General features: G+C 53.3%; 1 protein-coding gene and 1 long non-coding RNA gene across 2 annotated transcripts in view; one reads left to right on the top strand and one right to left on the bottom strand.

The window, feature by feature from the left end:
• LOC309355948 overlaps positions 1-20,368 on the bottom strand; it is an 80,680-nt gene that overhangs the window by 1,747 nt on the left and 58,565 nt on the right. The window lies entirely within an intron of this gene.
• Positions 1,086-18,493, top strand: DVL2 (dishevelled segment polarity protein 2). Its single transcript, XM_081886797.1, has 15 exons — positions 1,086-1,279; positions 4,420-4,489; positions 4,916-5,070; positions 5,797-5,906; positions 6,033-6,165; positions 8,194-8,284; positions 8,560-8,629; positions 10,529-10,668; positions 10,822-10,898; positions 10,988-11,055; positions 11,336-11,470; positions 13,210-13,341; positions 13,503-13,679; positions 15,713-15,937; positions 17,181-18,493. Exons 1-15 carry the CDS (start codon positions 1,104-1,106, stop codon positions 17,663-17,665), a joined length of 2,244 nt encoding a protein of 747 aa, XP_081742923.1. The 5' UTR covers positions 1,086-1,103; the 3' UTR covers positions 17,666-18,493.

Below are 20,368 nucleotides of genomic sequence, written 5' to 3'. Positions count from 1 at the left end.
GATTTGATATCCCACTTTATCACTACCTGAAGAAGTCTCAAAGTGGCTCACATTCTCCTTTCCCTTCCTCCCCCTGTGAGGTGAGTGGGGCTGAGAGACTTCAGAGAAGTGTGACTGGCCCAAGGTCACCCAGCAGCTGCATGTGGAGGAGTGGGGAAGCAAACCTGGTTCCCCAGATTACAAGACTACTGCTCTTAACCACTACACCACACTGGCCATTGTTCCTTGTGCAAAAGAACTTTTGCAGGGTCTGATGTTTGTGTGGCTGTGTGGCCACGCATTGCTTGCTGAGCAGCTGGAGGTCAGGTCATAGCCTTGGCCTCTACTGGCTCCCAGGTCCCTTTTAATCCCAGCACCGCCTTCTCTCCCTTTCCCGATTCTTTTAAATACTAGGTCACCTCCCGGTCTCTGAAAGGAAAAGCCTCTGAGCATTTTTCAGCGCGGCTCCTGAGCATGTGCAGAGTTCCAGGCCCCTCCCCCTCCCCAGGGAGCCGTCAGTCCCGCGCTCACGTGACAGGAGGCTGTTCCTGCCGGAGGACAAAGACGGGGAATGTCTTTTTCCCTCCTTCCGCCCTCCCCTTCCGGGGCGTCAGGAACTTCCGCCTCCCCTCAGGCCCCGCGGCGTGTCGCGTCATTGCGTGGGCGCGAGGCTCACGTGACCGGGGGCTCCGAACGCGGCTCTCGCGCACGTGACCCCTGCCTCCCGCCGTTGGCCCAATCAAGGGCAGGGGCGGGGAGGGGGAGAAGGGACCGTCACGTGGCGCGGCGGCGACGCCGCCTTCCCCTCACGTCTGTTTATGCCTAGTGGGAGGAGGACGACGACGACGACGGGGGAGTGGAACGTGATGACGTAGAGGCGCGCCGGGAAACGCTGCCGCTGCGCGAGGGGAGTCTCGCGCCGCGCTCCCCGCCTGCCCTCGCTCCCCCCCCCGCCCCTCCGAACGTTCTCTCCCCGCCTCCTCCCACGTCGGCCGTTTTCTGCCCGTCTGGCGGCGCGCGGGAGCTGATTGGTGGGCGGGGCGGGCGGGCGCGCGGTTGCCATGGCGCTGGCGGCGGGCCCCGGGCCTGGCTGTGGCGGCGGCGGGGCGGCGGCGGGGGCAGCGATGCCGGGGGCGGCGGCGGGGGAGACGAAGGTGATTTACCACCTGGACGAGGAGGAGACGCCCTACCTGGTCAAGATCCCCGTCCCGGCCGAGCGCATCACCCTGGGCCACGTCAAGGCGGCCCTCGCCCGGCCGGGAGCCAAGTACTTCTTCAAGAGCATGGACCAGGACTTCGGGTACGAGACCCCGGAGAGAGAGAGAGAGAGAGAGGAGGGGTCCGCCGGCCTCCCCCCCCCGCGAAAGGAGAGAGAGAGAGACCTCGAGGGGAAGGGACCCAGGCGTCCGAGAGAGGGAGAGGCACCCCCTCAGCTCCCGGGGACCCAGGCGTCCGAGAGAGAGACCCTCAGCTCCTGGGGACCCAGGCGTCCGAGAGAGAGACCCTCATCTCCTGGGGACCCAGGCGTCCGAGAGAGAGACCCTCAGCTCCTGGGGACCCAGGCGTCCGAGAGAGAGACCCTCATCTCCTGGGGACCCAGGCGTCCGAGAGAGAGACTCTCAGCTCCTGGGGACCCAGGCGTCCGAGAGAGAGACCCTCAGCTCCCGGGGACCCAGGCGTCCGAGAGAGGGAGAGGCACCCCCATCCCCTCAGCTCCTGGGGACCCAGGCGTCCGAGAGAGGGAGAGGCACGCCCTCCCCCTCAGCTCCCGGGGACCCAGGCGTCCGAGAGAGGGAGAGGCATGCCGGTCCACTCAGCTCCTGGGGACCCAGGCGTCCGAGAGAGGGAGAGGCACGCCCACCCCCTCAGCTCCTGGGGACCCAGGCGTCCGAGAGAGGGAGAGGCACCCCCTCAGCTCCCGGGGACCCAGGCGTCCGAGAGAGAGACCCTCAGCTCCTGGGGACCCAGGCGTCCGAGAGAGAGACCCTCATCTCCTGGGGACCCAGGCGTCCGAGAGAGAGACCCTCAGCTCCTGGGGACCCAGGCGTCCGAGAGAGAGACCCTCATCTCCTGGGGACCCAGGCGTCCGAGAGAGAGACTCTCAGCTCCTGGGGACCCAGGCGTCCGAGAGAGAGACCCTCAGCTCCCGGGGACCCAGGCGTCCGAGAGAGGGAGAGGCACCCCCATCCCCTCAGCTCCTGGGGACCCAGGCGTCCGAGAGAGAGACCCTCAGCTCCCGGGGACCCAGGCGTCCGAGAGAGGGAGAGGCACCCCCATCCCCTCAGCTCCTGGGGACCCAGGCGTCCGAGAGAGAGACCCTCAGCTCCTGGGGACCCAGGCGTCCGAGAGAGAGACCCTCAGCTCCTGGGGACCCAGGCGTCTGAGAGAGACCCTCATCTCCTGGGGACCCAGGCGTCCGAGAGAGAGACTCTCAGCTCCTGGGGACCCAGGCGTCCGAGAGAGAGACCCTCAGCTCCTGGGGACCCAGGCGTCCGAGAGAGACCCTCAGCTCCTGGGGACCCAGGCGTCCGAGAGAGAGACCCTCATCTCCTGGGGACCCAGGCGTCCGAGAGAGAGACTCTCAGCTCCTGGGGACCCAGGCGTCCGAGAGAGAGACCCTCAGCTCCCGGGGACCCAGGCGTCCGAGAGAGGGAGAGGCACCCCCATCCCCTCAGCTCCTGGGGACCCAGGCGTCCGAGAGAGGGAGAGGCACGCCCTCCCCCTCAGCTCCCGGGGACCCAGGCGTCCGAGAGAGGGAGAGGCATGCCGGTCCACTCAGCTCCTGGGGACCCAGGCGTCCGAGAGAGGGAGAGGCACGCCCACCCCCTCAGCTCCTGGGGACCCAGGCGTCCGAGAGAGGGAGAGGCACCCCCTCAGCTCCCGGGGACCCAGGCGTCCGAGAGAGAGACCCTCAGCTCCTGGGGACCCAGGCGTCCGAGAGAGAGACCCTCATCTCCTGGGGACCCAGGCGTCCGAGAGAGAGACCCTCAGCTCCTGGGGACCCAGGCGTCCGAGAGAGAGACCCTCATCTCCTGGGGACCCAGGCGTCCGAGAGAGAGACTCTCAGCTCCTGGGGACCCAGGCGTCCGAGAGAGAGACCCTCAGCTCCCGGGGACCCAGGCGTCCGAGAGAGGGAGAGGCACCCCCATCCCCTCAGCTCCTGGGGACCCAGGCGTCCGAGAGAGAGACCCTCAGCTCCCGGGGACCCAGGCGTCCGAGAGAGGGAGAGGCACCCCCATCCCCTCAGCTCCTGGGGACCCAGGCGTCCGAGAGAGAGACCCTCAGCTCCTGGGGACCCAGGCGTCCGAGAGAGAGACCCTCAGCTCCTGGGGACCCAGGCGTCTGAGAGAGACCCTCATCTCCTGGGGACCCAGGCGTCCGAGAGAGAGACTCTCAGCTCCTGGGGACCCAGGCGTCCGAGAGAGAGACCCTCAGCTCCTGGGGACCCAGGCGTCCGAGAGAGACCCTCAGCTCCTGGGGACCCAGGCGTCCGAGAGAGAGACCCTCAGCTCCTGGGGACCCAGGCATCCTGGCACACCTTTGTGGTCACCCAGGTGCTTGGCAGAAGGCCCTCCCCTCACACCATAGGTGCAGACGCACACACAAAATTCCCCATCCAAGAGCTAAGCACCCACACATTTCTGTGCCAGGGCCGTGCACAGTCGAGGGGTCAACCTGGCCCTCCTGCCTCACTAAAGAGGACCCTGAGAAAGGGGCTCTGATGTTCTTGAGGAGGGTCTCCTTGCCCTCCTTAAGGGGTCTGGGAGACAGCCCTGCCCCTGGCCACACACTTCACAGAGACACCAGGCACCTGGGAGAGAAAGGACACCCAGCCTTTCATTGCATCTGGCCAGTAGTCCGTCTAGCTCAGTAGGGTCAGCACTGACTGGCAGTAACTTCCAGGAGACGTTCCCAGGTTTACCTGGAGATGCTGCCGTGGGTTGGCCTTTTGCAGTGAAATTAGATGCTCCTACCGCTGAGATGTGGCCCTTCCACAGAAAGGGAACCAGGCCTCTGGGAGGCAGAATCCACCCCATCTCCCCCCACCCTCCCACAGGCACCCAGAGCACACCCTTTCTGCACTTTGGGGTGCTTGGAGTGGCTTCCTGCTGCTTCATAGTTGGGAGTCCCAGGGGCCACAAGCATCTACAGTGGTACCTCAGGTTACATACGCTTCAGGTTACAGCCTCCGCTAACTCAGAAATAGTGCTTCAAGTTAAGAACTTTGCTTCAGGATGAGAACAGAAATCGTGCTCTGGCGGCGCAGCAGCAGCAGGAGGCCCCATTAGCTAAAGTGGTGCTTCAGGTTAAGAACAGTTTCAGGTTAAGTACGGACCTCCAGAACGAATTAAGTTCTTAACCCAAGGTACCACTGTAGTCGCTTCTTGCTCCTCGGAAGCCCCCTTTCCTGATTCCCTTTTCTCTTCCTTCTGCTTGAAGGGTTGTGAAGGAGGAGATCTCCGATGACAACGCAAAGCTCCCTTGCTTCAATGGCAGAGTCGTTTCCTGGGTATGAAGTTGGCACATCGTCTCGCTGTGGGCACCCTCCCTAGCCTAGACCTAACTGTGGGTTGGCTTTAGGCCACAGGTCTGGGGTCTTGCTTTGGCTCTGGGTTCAACAGTGGAGGCCTCCTACCCCCAAGCCCTGCTTGTGAGCTTCCTGGAGACACCCGGCTGGCCTTCTCCTTTGCCACAGCCATGCTGGCTGGACCTGGTGGGGAGTTCTAGTCCCAAACATCTGGAGGGGCTTGTGGGAGGCCAGCCTAGCAGGATCCTTTGGCCTCACCCAGCAGGGCCCATTTCCTCTACTTAAACTCCTGGCGTTTGAATTCTGAGGGTTTATTTAGTTCCCAAACTGGTGGTCAGTTTTTGGGGAGGTAAGGATGGGGGGTGATGACATGTTCCTCATTTTTCCTTCTCCTTTTCCCTGCCACAGCTTGTGTCTTCTGAGAACCCCCAGCCTGAGCTCCCTCCCCCTCCCCCTCCTCCCATAGAGGTACGACCAGAACCTTCGCCACCACCGCCGCCACTTCCTCCGTTGCCCGTGGAGCGGACTAGTGGCATTGGGGATTCCCGACCCCCTTCCTTCCAGTGAGTAAGGGGAGACTGAACGTGGGCTTTTGGGTTTCCCGCTGGGTGGGTGTGCAGTGTTTCTGAGTACCATTTGCTGGAAACCACAGGGAGAGTGCTCTTGTTCTCAAGTCCTGCTTGCAGGTTTCCCATAATAAGCTTCTGGTTGGCTGGCCACTGTGAGAACAGGGCGCTGGACAAGATGGGTCATTGGCCTGGTCCAGCAAGTTATTCCTATGTTCTTACAGTGTTTGGCTACTGCATGCTGCGTAAATGGAAATTCTATTTATTAGATTTATACTTTGTCTTCCCCCAAAGGAGCCCAGATCATATATCTGTGTTCTTCAGGAAATTTCACAGAGCCAAGTTCACATTTTCTAATTCAGATTTATTAACAAGGCAACCAAATGTAGGTTGTAGTCAAACAGAAGCATACAAAAGTAAATTATACGTAATAACTATACAGCAATATAATATCTTGGCCTGTACAATATATTATTGTTTTATTTGTTAAATTTGTATACCATCCTTTATCCAAAGATCACAGTGTGGTTCATAACATTAAAACACAACATGAGAACAAAAAAAATACTTTATCCAATAGGTTCTTCTTTTCTGAGCCAAGCTTGAGGGGATGTATTTGAGGGTTTCCTGAACAAGGGACTTGGGGAGGTGCCCATTCTTAAACTCTGGTAGGTACTGTTGTGATACAATTCAGTGGTGGAGGCCCTTTCCTTGCCTTTGCAGCCCAAACATCTCCAGCAGCCATGAGAACCTGGACCACGAAACTGAGACTGAGTCCGTTGTGTCGCTGAGGCGGGAGCGGCCACGCCGCAGGGAGAGCATGGAGCACGGAGGTCAGTGGCTGCCTGGGAGCACAAACTCTGGGGTCTCTGGGGGCTGCAGGGGAAGGGTGCATGTGTGTGCAGTGGCCATTTTGTGAGTCCACCTTACGCTTCTCTCCTTGCCTTTAAAATAATTAGGTGGGCACCGGCTAAACGGGCAGTCCCGCTTGGAGCGGCACCTGGCTGGGTACGAGAGCTCCTCCACCCTGCTGACCAGCGAACTTGAGACCACCAGCCTCTGCGACTCAGACGATGATGACACCATGAGCAGGTGAGGGGCAGAAATGGGCCGGCATTTTCGGTTGCCAGTGGGTCCTTCCCCTTGGAAATGCTTCTCCTGGGATCTGTAGAGGGTGGGGTCTTCTCTGAAACAAGTCTTGCTTTTCAGGGGGTCTTGGGGCTCTTCCAGTCCTGCGGTCTCCCCAAGAGTGTTGCAAAGCCAGGAACGCTCAGCTCCTGGCCCTGGGCAGTGTGGTGTAGTGGTTAGAGAGTTGACTAGGAAGTGGGAGAGACCAGGGTTCAAATCGCCATTCACCCAGGGAATTCACTGGGTGACCTTGAGCCAGCCATCACCTCATAGCCTAGCCCAGGCTTCCTCAACCTCGGCCCTCCAGATGTTTTGGGCCTACAACTCCCATGATCCCTAGCTAGCAGGACCAGTGGTCAGGGATGATGGGAATTGTAGTCTCAAAACATCTGGAGGGCCGAGGTTGAGGAAGTCTGGCCTAGCCTTCCTCCCAGAGTTGTGCCTGATGCCAAGAAGATGAAAGATGGGATTTGCTTCACACCAGGCTGGGAAACGGCGAGATTCGCCCAGGCTCAAGGTGTCAAGGAAGAGCCCTGCTGTCTAGCGGGAGTGAAAACTTGCACTGTTCTGGCTGCTAAATACAGTCATACCTTGGAAGTCGAACGGAATCCATTTGGAAACCAAATCACGGCTTCTGATTGGCTTCATGAAGCTCCTGCAGCCAATCAGAAGCTGCAGAAGCCCCGTTGGACATTCGGGTTCCAAAAGAACATTCACAAACTGGAAGAACCACTTCTGGGTTTGTGGCGTTCGGGAGCCAAAACGTCCAAGTTTCAGGGCATTCGGAGTCCAATGTACTGCTGTATGTCACTTGACTAAAGGAAGGAATTTGCCTTGGCTGCATTAAGAATTGGGTGTGCAATCCTTGATCCCACCTGTGTTTAAGCCTTTGGAAGGTTACCCCTCTGCTGTTGCAGGAGGGTCCATGATTAGGAATCAAGGCCTGCTGCACACCAGGCTCCTTCCTCAGTTCTGGGTGATGAGCTCTATTTGGGCTCCTGGGCTCTCTCTTGGCTAGATGTCCTCCTTTCGGCTTGAGCAATTTGCAGCAAGCCACCAAGAATGAATTTCTATGCCCCACAAATAACCCAGAGATGCATTTTAAATAAAAGGACACATGTAAAAACATGCGAATTCCCAGACTGTCCGTAGGCCAGATTTAGAAGGAGATTGGGCCGGATCTGGCCCCCGGGCCTTAGTTTGCCTACCCATGGGGTAGGCAAACCTCTTGGCAGATGAGAACCCCCTTTTCACTGGATGGTTTCCTTGCCCTTAAGACCTTACCGCGAGGATGCTGATAGCTAGAAGGTAGAAAGGAGAGACTTTGCCAACAAAACAAGAATGGCAGGTGAACATGTTTGAATATGCGGAACTGACAAAAATGACAGGGAGAATTAGGAATCAAACAACCCAAAAGTTTAGTAAAGAAATGGGATAATTATTGAGCATATTTAGAAAAACATAGTTCCCATACGAAACCTTTAACATGCTTTGACTAACGCTCGCGATATAATATGGCGTAAAGAATACAGACAACATATCTTAAGTTAATTGTTGTAATATAATGCAGTTATTGAGGAAACGAAGGACCCATGCTGAGAGAGATGGAGAAAAGGATGGAAGAACTTTATTTTTTTTATATGAAACATTTATTTTTTGGTAACATTTTGCTTTCGGTGTAACATATTTTTGCAAGTTGGTGGATGTTGTGTTTTCTTTTTGTTTATGTGATGCAATAGTTACATTCAATAAAATATACCGTATGTTTCAGTGTATAAGACTAGGTTTTTTCCTTTAAAAATAATGTCAAAAATTAGGGGGCATCTTATACACGGGGGCAACTGCCCGCATTTTCTTTAATCTGAGTCCCCCAAAATTGGAAAAATTGGGGGGGTCTTATAAATGCGGACGTCTTATAGATGGAAAAATGTGGTGTGTGTATATATATGGCAGTTGGGCTTCAGGGTCTCTCTCCCTCTCTTTCCTTGGCAGGTTCAGCAGCTCCACAGAGCAGAGCAGCGCCTCTCGCCTCCTCAAGCGCCACCGTAGGCGGCGGAAGCAGCGCCCGCCACGTCTCGAGCGGGTAGGCTGGCATGGGGGGTCTGCAGTGGCCATGTGGGTTGCTGTTCCACGGGTGATGGAGGAGGCAGGATCTCTTGTACTGCATGGAGGGGGAGAGGAATAAGCTTCTGGAAGAGTGGGGCTGATCCTCACTCTGATTCCCCCTTTGCTTGAGGGTTTCCAGCATGTGTCTTGTTGGTTTCTGTGCTGCAGTACATGGGCCGTTGGCCTGATCCTGCAGCCAGGCTCTTCTGAGGTCCCTCTGCTCACTCCTTTCTTTCCCAACTCTTCTTTCAGACTTCGTCCTTCAGCAGCGTCACCGACTCGACCATGTCTCTCAACATCATCACCGTTACCCTGAACATGGGTAAGGGCAGTGCTTTTTTTTCTGGGGGATGCAGGGGGATGCATGCCCCTAAACATTTTGTGAATCTAAGTTTGGTCTCATTGAAGGGCAGTATTTCAATACAGTGGTACCTAGGTTCTCAAACTTAATCCGTTCCGGAAGTCCGTTCCAAAACCAAAGCGTTCCAAAACCAAAGCGTGTTTTCCCATAGAAAGTAATGAAAAATAGATTAATCTGTTCCAGACTTTTAAAAGCAACCCCTAAAACATCAATTTAACATGGATTTTATTCTCTAATGAGACCATTGAGCCATAAAATGAAAGCAATAAACAATGTACTGCAGTCACACGATCAGTAGCTGAACTGTGTTCCACACAGTCACACACACAAAAAAAGCCACAAAAATGCAAAATAAATAGCAAAAACAGACAGACACTCAAAACGGAAGCATAACACTCAAAACTAATGTGTGGCATTCAAAACAGAAGTGTGGGACTCAAATCGGAAGCGCATTCAACTTCTGAAAAAAGTTTGCAAACTGGAACACTTCCAGGTTTGCAGTGTTTGGGTTCCAAGTTGTTTGAGAACAGAGGTACCACTGTATGAGTAGGAAAATGAGAGCACCCCTAAACATTTTTTTAGGAAAAAAAAAACACTGGGTAAGGGAGCGATTGGGGGGGCGGGTGCGAGGTGAGAGGGAGACTTGAAATGGAAAAAGTTGAGTGGCCAAAATGAGGGATTGCAGAGGCAATGGAAGGCAGGGCTGTGTGTGTGAGCGAATCGCTGTAAAGGAGAGGGTTGAAATCTGTAGGCTGGCTAGCTGAATAGACATTTTTAAGCCACACTGCAAGCAGAGTTCTTCTGGTGCGCATTGCATCTCTTCTCCACTTTTATGAGAAAGTAAGGCAGGAACCTGCCAGATGGAGTTTAAGCGATAGATCAGGGGTGGGGGAGCCTGTGCCCCACCCCAAGTTCATTGGACTCTCGATTCTCACCAGACCCAGCCAGCAGGGGCAATGCTCAGGGATGATGGGGGGGGGGGTAACCACATCTGGCTCCTCTCACGTTGACTTGGGAGGTCCACCAACCCTCCTCTCCAGATCTGCCATCCTCAGTTTCTTCATTTATTACAGTGGTGTCAAGACTTTTTTCAAAGAGGGCCAGATTTGATGAAGTGAAGGGCTGTGGGGGCCGACCAAAGTTGTTGACCTTTTGAACTTATTGACCTTTTTTTAGGATTTTACCCCAAAATAAATAACATTCCTTCCCTACACTCACAACTTAAAGGCTATAGTAGTAGTAGTAATAATAATAATAAATTTATTATTTATACCCCGCCTATCTGGCTGGGCTTCCCCAGCCACTCTGGGCGGCTTCCAAAAAAAATATTAAAATACTGTAATACATCAAACATTAAAAGCTTCCCTAAACAGGGCTGCCTTCAGATGTCTTCTAAAAGTCTGGTAGTTGTCGTTCTCTTTGACATCTGGTGGGTGGGGTGCCCAAACAGTTTTCAAAGAGGGCCAGATTTGATGAAGTGAATATGCGTGAGGGCCGACCAAAGTTCTTGACCTTCTTTTAGGATTGAAGTTGTTCAGCTTCTTTTCGGTTGTTTGAAGTTGTTAAGGTTTTCTTTAGGATTTTACCCCAGGAAATAAACAGGGGCCAGATTAAACCGACCGGTGGGCCGGATTAGGCCCACAAAACAGACTTTGGACATGCCTGATTTATTAGAATCATTGGAAGAGACCCCAAGGGTCATCTAGTCCAACTCCCTGCAGTGCAGGAATCACAGCTAAAGAATGCCTGACAGGTTGCCATTCATCCTCTGTTTCTAAACCTCCCGTGAACACCCACCACCTTCTAGTTAATTTCTAAATTTGACCTCCTTTATTCTCCCCCCGCCTTTGTCCTGAGCAGAAAAGTACAATTTCCTGGGCATCTCCATCGTGGGGCAAAGCAACGAGCGAGGAGACGGGGGCATCTACATTGGCTCCATCATGAAGGGCGGCGCGGTGGCGGCAGACGGACGGATCGAGCCCGGAGACATGCTGCTGCAGGTGAGCCCACAGCTGCGGGGGGATAGAGGACGCTCCTCAAAGCCCTTGGGGAGCTTCCTTCCCGTTTTGGGGGGCCGAGGATGGGGAGAGAGCAGCGCCCCAGAGCCACAGCATGAAGCCGGCCTAGCAGTGCTTGTTTCTTCTCTGCCCCAGGTCAACGACATTAATTTTGAGAACATGAGCAACGACGACGCCGTGAGGGTCTTGCGGGAGATTGTCCACAAGCCGGGGTGAGTGGGCTTTTCCCCCAGGCACCCTCCAGAGCGCTGGGCTGCCTTGCGGGGGCAGCCTTGAGCTCACGCTCGCCTTTCCTTTGCAGCCCGATTGTGCTGACAGTGGCCAAGTGCTGGGACCCCTCCCCGCAAGGCTATTTCACCCTGCCTAGAAGTAAGTGGCCGACACCCATGTGTTCCCCCTCCCCAACCCCCCGAGAGACTTTGCTCTGAATGGACTTCCAAGCCATAGCAGGCCACAGGTTCCCCTGTCCCCCAAACCTAAGATGTTTTGCCAAACACCCGGGCCTGCATTGGCAGAATTTGGGCTCCGGATCTGGAAATGTCCTGGTTCTAGGGCCTAGACTCTGGGATGGGGGAGAGCAGGGCAGGCCGGGAGCCTCGGTTTGCTGGGGAGTTTCCTAAGGCTTCTTCCCTGTCTGTGTTGCGTCCAGATGAGCCAATCCAGCCTATCGACCCAGCGGCTTGGGTCTCCCATTCAGCTGCCCTGACTGGGGCCTTTGCTGCCTACCCTGGGAGCAGTTCCATGAGTACCATCACCTCAGGGACCTCCGTCACTGAGACTGAACGTGAGTGACCCATATCTCTCCGCCCTGATTATTACCCGGGGGGTGGGGAGGAGGGAGAGGACAGGGGCAGAAGGAGGTGTACACCCTCTTCTGAAAATCTCTGTACCCCCTTTTTCAAAAAACACCAGGAGTCTGCTGCTGGACCACACAGTTGTAGGTCAAAAAATAAACCCAGTGGGAAATCCAGCGGCATGAATGCAATCCCTTATCTGGTGTATTTAATTAAAAGCAGTCACAAAGCGCTTAATATTTTTTCAAAAAACCTAAGCAGTATATAATATAGAAGAGCAAACAGTATTATCTGAGTAAAAATTCATTCTAAGTCCAATAAATCAATGGTATGGAGCATATTTAAAAGGATAGAAAAGCTAATACGGTGGTACCTTGGTTTAAGAACAGCTTAGTTTATGAACAACTTGGATTAAGAACACTGCAAACCCAGAAGTAGGTGTTTTGGTTTGTGAACTTTGTCTTGGAATAAAAACATGTTTCGCTTCCTGTTGAGTGTGTTCCGTTTGTAAATTGAGTCCCCCGCTGCTATGGGAAAGCACGTTTTGGTTTAAGAACGGACTTTCGGAATGGATTAAGTTCATAAACCGAGGTACCACTGTAACAGAATCCAGGCATGTAAAGCAGTTTAGTCTTTTGGGTCTGGGAAAGCAAAAAGGCCAGTCTTCACAAGATGGCTGAAGCAACGGATGCTTTGCTGCTTTGCCTATGAGAAGGACTTTCTGGTGGAAATGGCCCTTCTTTGAGTCACCACCTTATGATATTCTGCCGGATGTGATGCTGCGAGCAAAATTTGCCCAGACAATCCAAGACTTTTGTCTGGGGGCAGGCAGCCTTTGGGTCACTTGGCCCAGGTTTTTGGATTAGTAAGGTAAATATTAGCCCTGAAGCCTGAATGTTGGAAGATTCAGAAGAGATAAATAAGTACTTGATAAACTATGGAACTCATTCCAGCAGAGGCAATGATAGCCTCGAACAGGACTCTCAGTGGCTGTAGCCAGGATGGCTGTGCTTTGCCTCCACAGTTACTGAAAAATGCAGGAGGAGAGTGTGTTTTTTCTTTTTCTTTTTCTTTCACATTGTTTTTATATGCAGGATTATCTTAAGTCTCCCATTTCACTCCCTTGTTTCTGGGTCATTCGCACAAATTGTCTCATTTGTCTTGCACATCCACAGAAGATCCCAGGATCTGAGCATTTTCCACACCTTTCCCATAACATTATTTCTTTCTTCCCCCCCCCTCCCCCCCAAAATACATTTGTGTGTTAATAATGCCAGGCAGTTACAGAAAAAAAAGAAGTGAAAGAAAAAGGAGTTTTTAAAAAACCCTTAGTCGTCACAATTGTCAATAAAGAAAGAGTTCAGCTCTGCAATTTACTGAGTCGGTGGTAGAACATTCCAAGAGGGAAGGGGCATTGTGGCCCATGATTACAAAGAGCTCCATAGTCTGAAGCATAACGATTTCAATATTTTTATTTTAAAAATATATAGAAAAAGTAGACACTCTGATAGACCTGTGGGACTTGAGCTGCTGCGTTTGCCGTTTGGTCTGATTTTATTTTATATGTCAAGAAGACAATCTGGAGCGCGTTGGCCCCTGGGGGCACTTTTAGCTGCTGCAGAAAAATGATGCCTCAGCTCCCCTGGGGGAAACCTCGCTCGGGATCTCGCATCCCAGGGAGTTTGACGGAGGTCTCTCTTTCCCTTTTCCCCTGTCGTCCCACATTCAGGCTTTGACGACTTCAACCTGTCCATCCACACCGACATGGCCTCTGTCACCAAGGCCATGGCTTCCCCAGAGTCGGGCCTGGAGGTCCGCGACCGCATGTGGCTGAAGATCACCATCCCCAACGCTTTCCTAGGTACCGTGCTGAGGAGCGGGGCAGGCGGGAGGGTGGAAAGGCAGCAGTGAGCGGGATTCCCCTCCCCAGGCCCTGAAGCGAGGGACCCATGCAGCCCTCCGTGGCAGCCTAGCTGGCCCACCCCGGCTCTCTCCCTCACCCCTGTCGCCCACCCCTCCCAGGCTCGGATGTGGTGGACTGGCTGTACCACCACGTGGAGGGCTTCCAGGACCGCCGAGAGGCCCGCAAGTACGCTAGCAACCTCCTGAAGGCTGGCTTCATCCGCCACACGGTCAACAAGATCACCTTCTCTGAGCAGTGCTACTACATCTTCGGAGACTTCAGCGGCTGCGAAAACTGTAAGGAGGAAAAGCCTTTGCTCAGAACTGTAGCTCCGCTCCAGTCTTCCCCAAGCTCTGTCTGTCTTCCTTCCTTCCTTTCTCCTCCTCTTTTTCTTTTTCTTTCTCTCTCTCTCTCTGTTCTGAATTACAACTCCCATCATCCCCAACCCATGTGGATGTATAGCAATGCACCTGTTGGAAGCTGTAGTCAAAAACACCTGGAACCAAAACCAAGAGGCATTCCCCACATTGCTAATGGGAGCGCAGCGGTGAAGGTTACTTGGAGTGCAAGGGAACACGGTCCAGGCATGTTCTGAATTCCTTCAAACAGGTTCTGGCCATTCAAGCTAGATGGGCCTCAGCCCAAGAGAAGAGATGATTAAGGCAATGATAATAATAATAATAATAATAATAATAATAATAATAATAATAATAATAATAATACTGTAATAGAAATACTGTAATAGTAATAGTAGTAACAACAACAACAACAACAACAACAACAACAACAATAATAATAAATTCTATTTGTAACCTGCCCTGCCCAGCCCAGGCTCAGGGTGGCTAACATCAGGTATAAAAACAATTGATTAAAATACAACTTAAAAACAAGATTAAAGTACAACATTAAAATGCAGCCTCATTTCAGTAGAAACTCAGAAACTTTTTGTGGGATGAAAACGTCAAATCTTCACCAAGGCCAGCTATCCAGACTGGGCCAGAAAAAAGCCAGGGAAGTCCCCAAATAGGAGGGAAAAGAGAAAGGAAAGAGGGCGAAGGGATCAAGTTGATTCCAAGCCAAAGGCCAGGCGGAACAACTCTGTCTTACAGGCCCTGCAGAAAGAAATCAGATCCTGCAGGGCCCTGGTCTCATCAGACAAGGGATGGAAACATCTGTGCTGGCAGGGGCTGGTGGGAGTTGTTGTCGCAAACATCTGGAGGGTGCCAGCTTTGGGGAGGGGGGGGCGAGAAGGCTGCTCTGTTCTCTGTTTGCCAGATCTCACATCCGCACTGACTTTGCCCGCCTGACCTGCTTGAAGCTTTCAGGTTGGCCCCTGCCTTGTTGCTGAAAGCCCTGAAGCTGGTCACAGCTGCGGACTTTGTTGAATTTTCCGTGTGCTCCGTCCCATAGTTTGCCAGGCCGTGGAATACAAACGCACACTTAATTGCACTGCTGAATTAGACTGTGTGGTCATCTCAGCTCAGCTGAGATGGTCTTGGGTTCCTCCTAGGCAGTCCTGAGGAGAATAACAACACAGGTTGTTTTAGTTGCTAAATCTCTCCCTCTGCCCTTCTTAATTGTCTTCCGGAATGATCTGTGCTTCATTCCTTTCCATTCCACCCTTAATAATAATAATAATAATAATAATAATAATAATAATAATTTTTATTAGTTTTTCATTTGCAACAATCCAATAATAGCTTCATTATAACAATGCCAAATTGTAATGCAAATCCTAATGCAAATCATTCAAATGCCAAATTACATAATTTCGGTGGCCCCCCACGTGCTAGAATTGATGGTTTACTTTATTCCTGTGTTCCAAAATCTGATTTCAATTACATTCCTGTCATAATAGTAATCCTTTATACAACAGCTGCAATATTCATAACTTCTGTTCTTGTTGGCACATTAATTTATAAGACTACAAGTGAAGATCTCCTACTGTGTCGATGCTCTTCCTGTGTGTGACATTTATTCTGTCCATGGTGTTTCTTCCTGTGCTTTCCATTCCATCCTTATCCCCTCACGGTTCAGCTTGACAGCTGAACGCTGATTTGAGTGTCTTGCTCTGGGCTGCCTCCTTGCATGGAAAGCTATCAATGGCCGCTAACCATAGTGGTTGTGGCCTTTCTGAATTCCAGTTTCAGGAAACCACACGAGGAGGGGAGAGGGCTCTTTCTGGTCACGTCCTGCTTTGGGGTTTCCCTCTGGGGCATCTGCTTGGAACAGGGTGCTGGACTAGATGGGCCCGATCCAGCAGCCAGCCTCTTTACGTTTTCTCCACTTGGGTGGACTCCTCATTCCCGGTTTCCTCTTCCTCCTCCAGACATGGCCAACCTCTCCCTCAACGACAACGATGGCTCCAGCGGCGCCTCCGACCAGGACACCCTGGCCCCGCTCCCCTTGCCGGGTGCCACCCCCTGGCCTCTGATGCCCACCTTCTCCTACCAGTACCCAGCGCCCCACCCCTACAGCCCCCAGCCCCCGCCTTACCATGAGCTCTCTTCCTACAGCTACGGCATGGGGAGTGCCGGCAGCCAGCACAGCGAAGGTACGGGGGGGGGGGCAGCCCTGGATCTCGCCTGGCCCTCGCTCAGAATCATAGGAGAGTTGGAAGGGTGATCTAGCACATGGGCCATCTAGCCCAAGCCCCAGCCATGCAGGAATCTTTAGCCCAACATGGGGCTCAAACTCTCCACCCTGAGATTAAGAGTGTCAGGCTCTTCCGACTGCTATATTGGGCTATCAGGGCTGCGGGCTGCCCAGTGGAAGCTGTTGGGTCCCCCACTTGGGACAAGCAGTTCCCAGCCTTGCATGATGCCCAGGCACAAGCAGGGCCCTTCAGGATTCGCTGGGTGAGTGACTGAAGGCCCTGTGTGAGTGTCTGGAGGCGGTTGGAGGATGGATGGCGGCTAATGGATTGAGGTTGAATCCTGACAAGACAGAAGTGCTGTTTTGGGGGGACAGGGGTGGGTGGGTGTGGAGGATTCCCTGGTCCTGAATGGGGCAACTGTGCCCCTGAAGGACCAGGTGCGCAGCCTGGGAGTCATTCTGGACTCACAACTGTCCATGGAGGCGCAGATCAACTCTGTGTCCAGGGCAGCTGTCTGCTAGCTCCATCTGGTACGCAGGATGAGACCCTATCTGCCTGCGGACTGTCTCGCCAGAGTGGCGCATGCTCTGGTTTTCTCTCGCTTGGACTGCTGCAATGCGCTCTACGTGGGGCTACCTTTGAAGGTGACCCGGAAACTGCAATTAATCCAGAATGCGGCAGCCAGACTGGTGATTGGGAGCGGCCGCTGAGACCACATAACACCGGTCTTGAAGGACCTACATTGGCTCCCAGTACGTTTCCAAGCACAAGTTAAAGTGTTGGTGTTGGCCTTGAAAGCCCTAAACAGCCTCAAAGGCCCAGTAGACATGAAGGAGCGTCTCCACCCGCATCGTCCAGCCCGGATACTAAGGTCCAGCGCCGAGGGCCTTCTGGCAGTTCCCTCCTTGCGAGAAGTGAGGTTGCAGGGAACCAGGCAGAGGGCCTTCTCGGTGGTGGCATACCCTCCCATCAGATGTCAAGGAATTAAACAACTAGTTGACTTTTAGAAGACATCTGAAGGCAGCCTTGTTTAGGGAAGTTTTTAATGTTTGATGTTTTGTCGTGTTTTTAATATTCCATTGGGAGGCGCACTGCATTGTTTCTTGAGACGGACAGCTGCCAACAACAACTAAGTATTAGAGGGTGGGAAAGCATTGCTTCCCCTGACTTACACGCCTCCTCTCTCCCTTCTTTTCTGCAGGCAGCCGGAGCAGTGGGTCAAACCGCAGTGATGGCGGTGGCGGTGGCAGTGGGGCCGGCCGAGGGGCCGGCAAGCCCAAGGAGGAGAAGGCGGGGGCCGACTCCAAGTCCGGCAGCGGCAGCGAGTCGGAGTACTCCATCCGCAGCGGCAGCCAGCGCGGCGGGGTGACGGTGGGGCCCGGCGGGGAGGGGTCTTCCCAGCGCAGCCAGCACAGCCTGGGGGGTGGCAGCATCCGTTCCCACCACTCCCTCCACGCGGCCTACGCTGCCCCCGGGGGCATCCCCCTGGCTTACAACCCCATGGTGGTCATGATGGTCCCACCCCCCGCCCCGCCCTCAGCTGCTGCGGCTGCCGCGGCCGTCCAGCCCCCCGGCGCCCCCCCGGTGCGCGACTTGGGCTCGGTGCCCCCCGAGCTCACGGCCAGCCGCCAGTCCTTCCACATGGCCATGGGGAACCCCAGCGAGTTCTTTGTCGACGTGATGTGAACTGAGGCTGGTGGGGGGTCCCTGAGCCCCACCTTGCGCTCACCGCCGTGGCCTCCGTCCCCAGAGCCTTCCACAACCCTCTGACCTCTTGCCGGGGCTTAGTGGCCTCCCCTGTCCCACACACATGCCACAAGAGAGCCTTTCGGATGGACCCAAACATTTGCTTCTTGCTGCCAGTTGGCACACGCTGTGGTCCTCCGACTCGGCCGGAAGCAATGTGGCCCCCATCCACTTCCGTGGCACTTCCGTGGCTCAGCTTAGGGCTCGCGTGACCCACGCCCGCCTTGCCAGCAATTTTTCCTTCACCAGCAGAACCGTTTGCCTTCATCCCGTGATGTCACCCGTGGCTTCCGTGGCCATAGCAGATGGCTTGACGGGTCCTCTCTCGTTTATTGCGTTCTGATGGCTCCGCCTTCCATATTGTGAGCCGTCTTTTTTTACCTTTTTTTTTTTAGTACCATGGCCGGCTTGGCCACTTTTTAATCATGTGACTCAGGTCTCTAGAATCATGTGACCTCTGCCTCCTGTTTTGTATCTGCCTTGAACTGGTGTCCTCTGAATTTTGGCCCCCCTCAAGTTCTGTGGTCAGGTGGCCGCCTTGGAATGTCACATGACCCAGGGCAACGGCCCAGGACTTCCTGTCACATGACCTGATCTGTTCTATGGTTTTGTGAGCAGGTGAGTCTCGATGCCTCCGCTTCTTAGCGGAAGAGTAGATTCATTTGATCCCCATCCCTGCACCCCACTTGATCCCAAAAAACCCGGTGTCAATGAAGTGCTCATTTTGTTTTGTGCTGTTACGTTTTTTTTCTATTAAAGAGGAAACTTTCTTAATTTTTTTTATTCATGTTTTTGGAGTTAAGATGGTTCATTTTTTTAAAAAAAAACCCTTCCTTTTGTATAAAATCTCCCCCCTGCCCCAGATCTCATTTTTACACTACATCCCCCCCCCAAACGTGAGATCATTCTTTTGGTTTTCTTTTTTATTGTATTTTTCTAACACTACAACTCTTTGCGTTTTGAAGGGTTTACAACCAAAGTGTAACTGGCGACGTTTGATTCCAGGGTCGCTGCCAGAATTGTGCTCTTTGCCCTGTTTGTAATAGAAAATGTGTTTGTTTCCTTCGCAGCCTGTTGCTGTTTCAGCTGCTAAAGTTTCCCATCCCGTGCGGGGGGCGGAGGCAACTTGAGACAAAACCCCAACATCCTTTGCCCCCCCGTTTCAATCCCAGGGAAAGACCAGGCCATTGATGTGGGATAGGAGTCCTTTTGGTTCTAGGGCACAGAGTTCAGATTCCATCTTCAGGCTGTACATAATAATTACCGTATTTTTTGCTCTATAAGACTCACTTTTTCCCTCGTCTTATGGAGCGAATGCAGGCTGCGCAGCTATCCCAGAAGCCAGAACAGCAAGAGGGATTGCTGCTTTCACTGCGCAGCGATCCCTCTTGCTATTGTGGCTTCTGAGATTCAGAATATTTTTTTCCTTGTTTTCCTCCTCCAAAAACTAGGTGCGTCTTGTGGTCTGGTGCGTCTTATAGAGCGAAAAATACGGTATTTTGTTGGCAGCGGAGAATGGATCCAAAAGTTCTCTTCTGCCAGCGAAAGGAGGAATACTTTCTCTGTCATACAAAGAGGGAACTCTTGGATCTAGGCCTGTATGGACCTCTTGTGTCCGACACTTTTGGGAGAACACAGCTCAGGACTGAAATGCGTCTGTTTTGCTCACAGACGTGTCCGTTCCCCCCCACCCGCCCTTAAAATTCTTTTTAGAGAGAGAATTCGGTTTTGAAGCCTCTCACTGGGCAGCATCTTCAGGCTTATAGTCCACCCTTTGCCTTGCAATGTAGGTGGGCAGGAGAACAAACCCCAAAGAATCTTCACCTGCAAATTGTCGCAGTAAGCCCTAAAACCAGGTTTTGTGCGGCCCGCTTTGCTCCTTCCCTCTGGAGCTGGGGAGAAAGAAACCACAATTCCTGCCTTAGTATTATGTCCGACTCCAGAGATTGTAGTCTCTCTAGCGTTGTCATATCTTAAGAGCAAAAAAGAGATCAGTCCAAGCCGCTGCCAGCCCGAGCTGGGGAAATAGGCATGCAGTTGCGGGTGTGCAGAGCCCCCTCCCCCCAAAAAAACCTGGACATTGCCTTTAAAATGTAAAAATCCGGATGGGCATGTTAGCCTCCCAAAAGAGGGCATAACCGGGTTTTCCCGGACATGTGGCTACCCTACTCTAGGGCCAAATAAGCTGCCATGCCCTAAGCCAGGAATCTTCATTTTTTTTTAATCGCAGGAGCGAATTGGGCTCATGCAAAGTAAAGGCCTGGTTTTGTGGCTTTTGGAACAGGTGAGTGAATCGAGGGGGGGGGAATATTTTGGGATTCAGGGCCTTTCTAACTAGGGACACCCAGGATAAGAGCTGAGAGCTGAGATTCCTCGACGACGCTTCCGTCCTCCTGGTTTCAGAAGCCAGGCCAGGGACTCTTGCAGAACGCAACCTTTTCCTCACCTGGATGGGGAGGTGGTTCGGCCGGCCGCGCTGCGCCTCTCAGTTTCCACACCCAGGTGCAGAGCGTGGATGTTGAAATTTGCCTCTTGTTACCTCCTGAGCGGTGCCAGGTGGTATGTTGGTCTTGCTTCCTGCGCTCTCTCTCTCTCTTTTAACTCTCCTGTCGCTGCCCCATCCAGAGTTGTAGCAATTCTCTC

Source organism: Podarcis melisellensis (genome assembly GCF_964234715.1).
Source record: "Podarcis melisellensis genome assembly, chromosome: 13".
In the NCBI taxonomy this organism is placed as follows: Eukaryota; Metazoa; Chordata; class Lepidosauria; order Squamata; family Lacertidae; genus Podarcis; species Podarcis melisellensis.
This window is presented reverse-complemented; position numbering and strand designations above follow the sequence as displayed.

Bases quoted from the DNA above. Each gene is read 5' to 3' on its own strand.
- DVL2 (XM_081886797.1), top strand. From the start codon at position 1,104: ATGCCGGGGGCGGCGGCGGGGGAGACGAAGGTGATTTACCACCTGGAC. The intron at 13,680-15,712 runs GTAAGGAGGAAA...TTCCTCCTCCAG, and splicing joins CTTCAGCGGCTGCGAAAACT to ACATGGCCAACCTCTCCCTC. The intron at 15,938-17,180 runs GTACGGGGGGGG...TCTTTTCTGCAG, and splicing joins CGGCAGCCAGCACAGCGAAG to GCAGCCGGAGCAGTGGGTCA.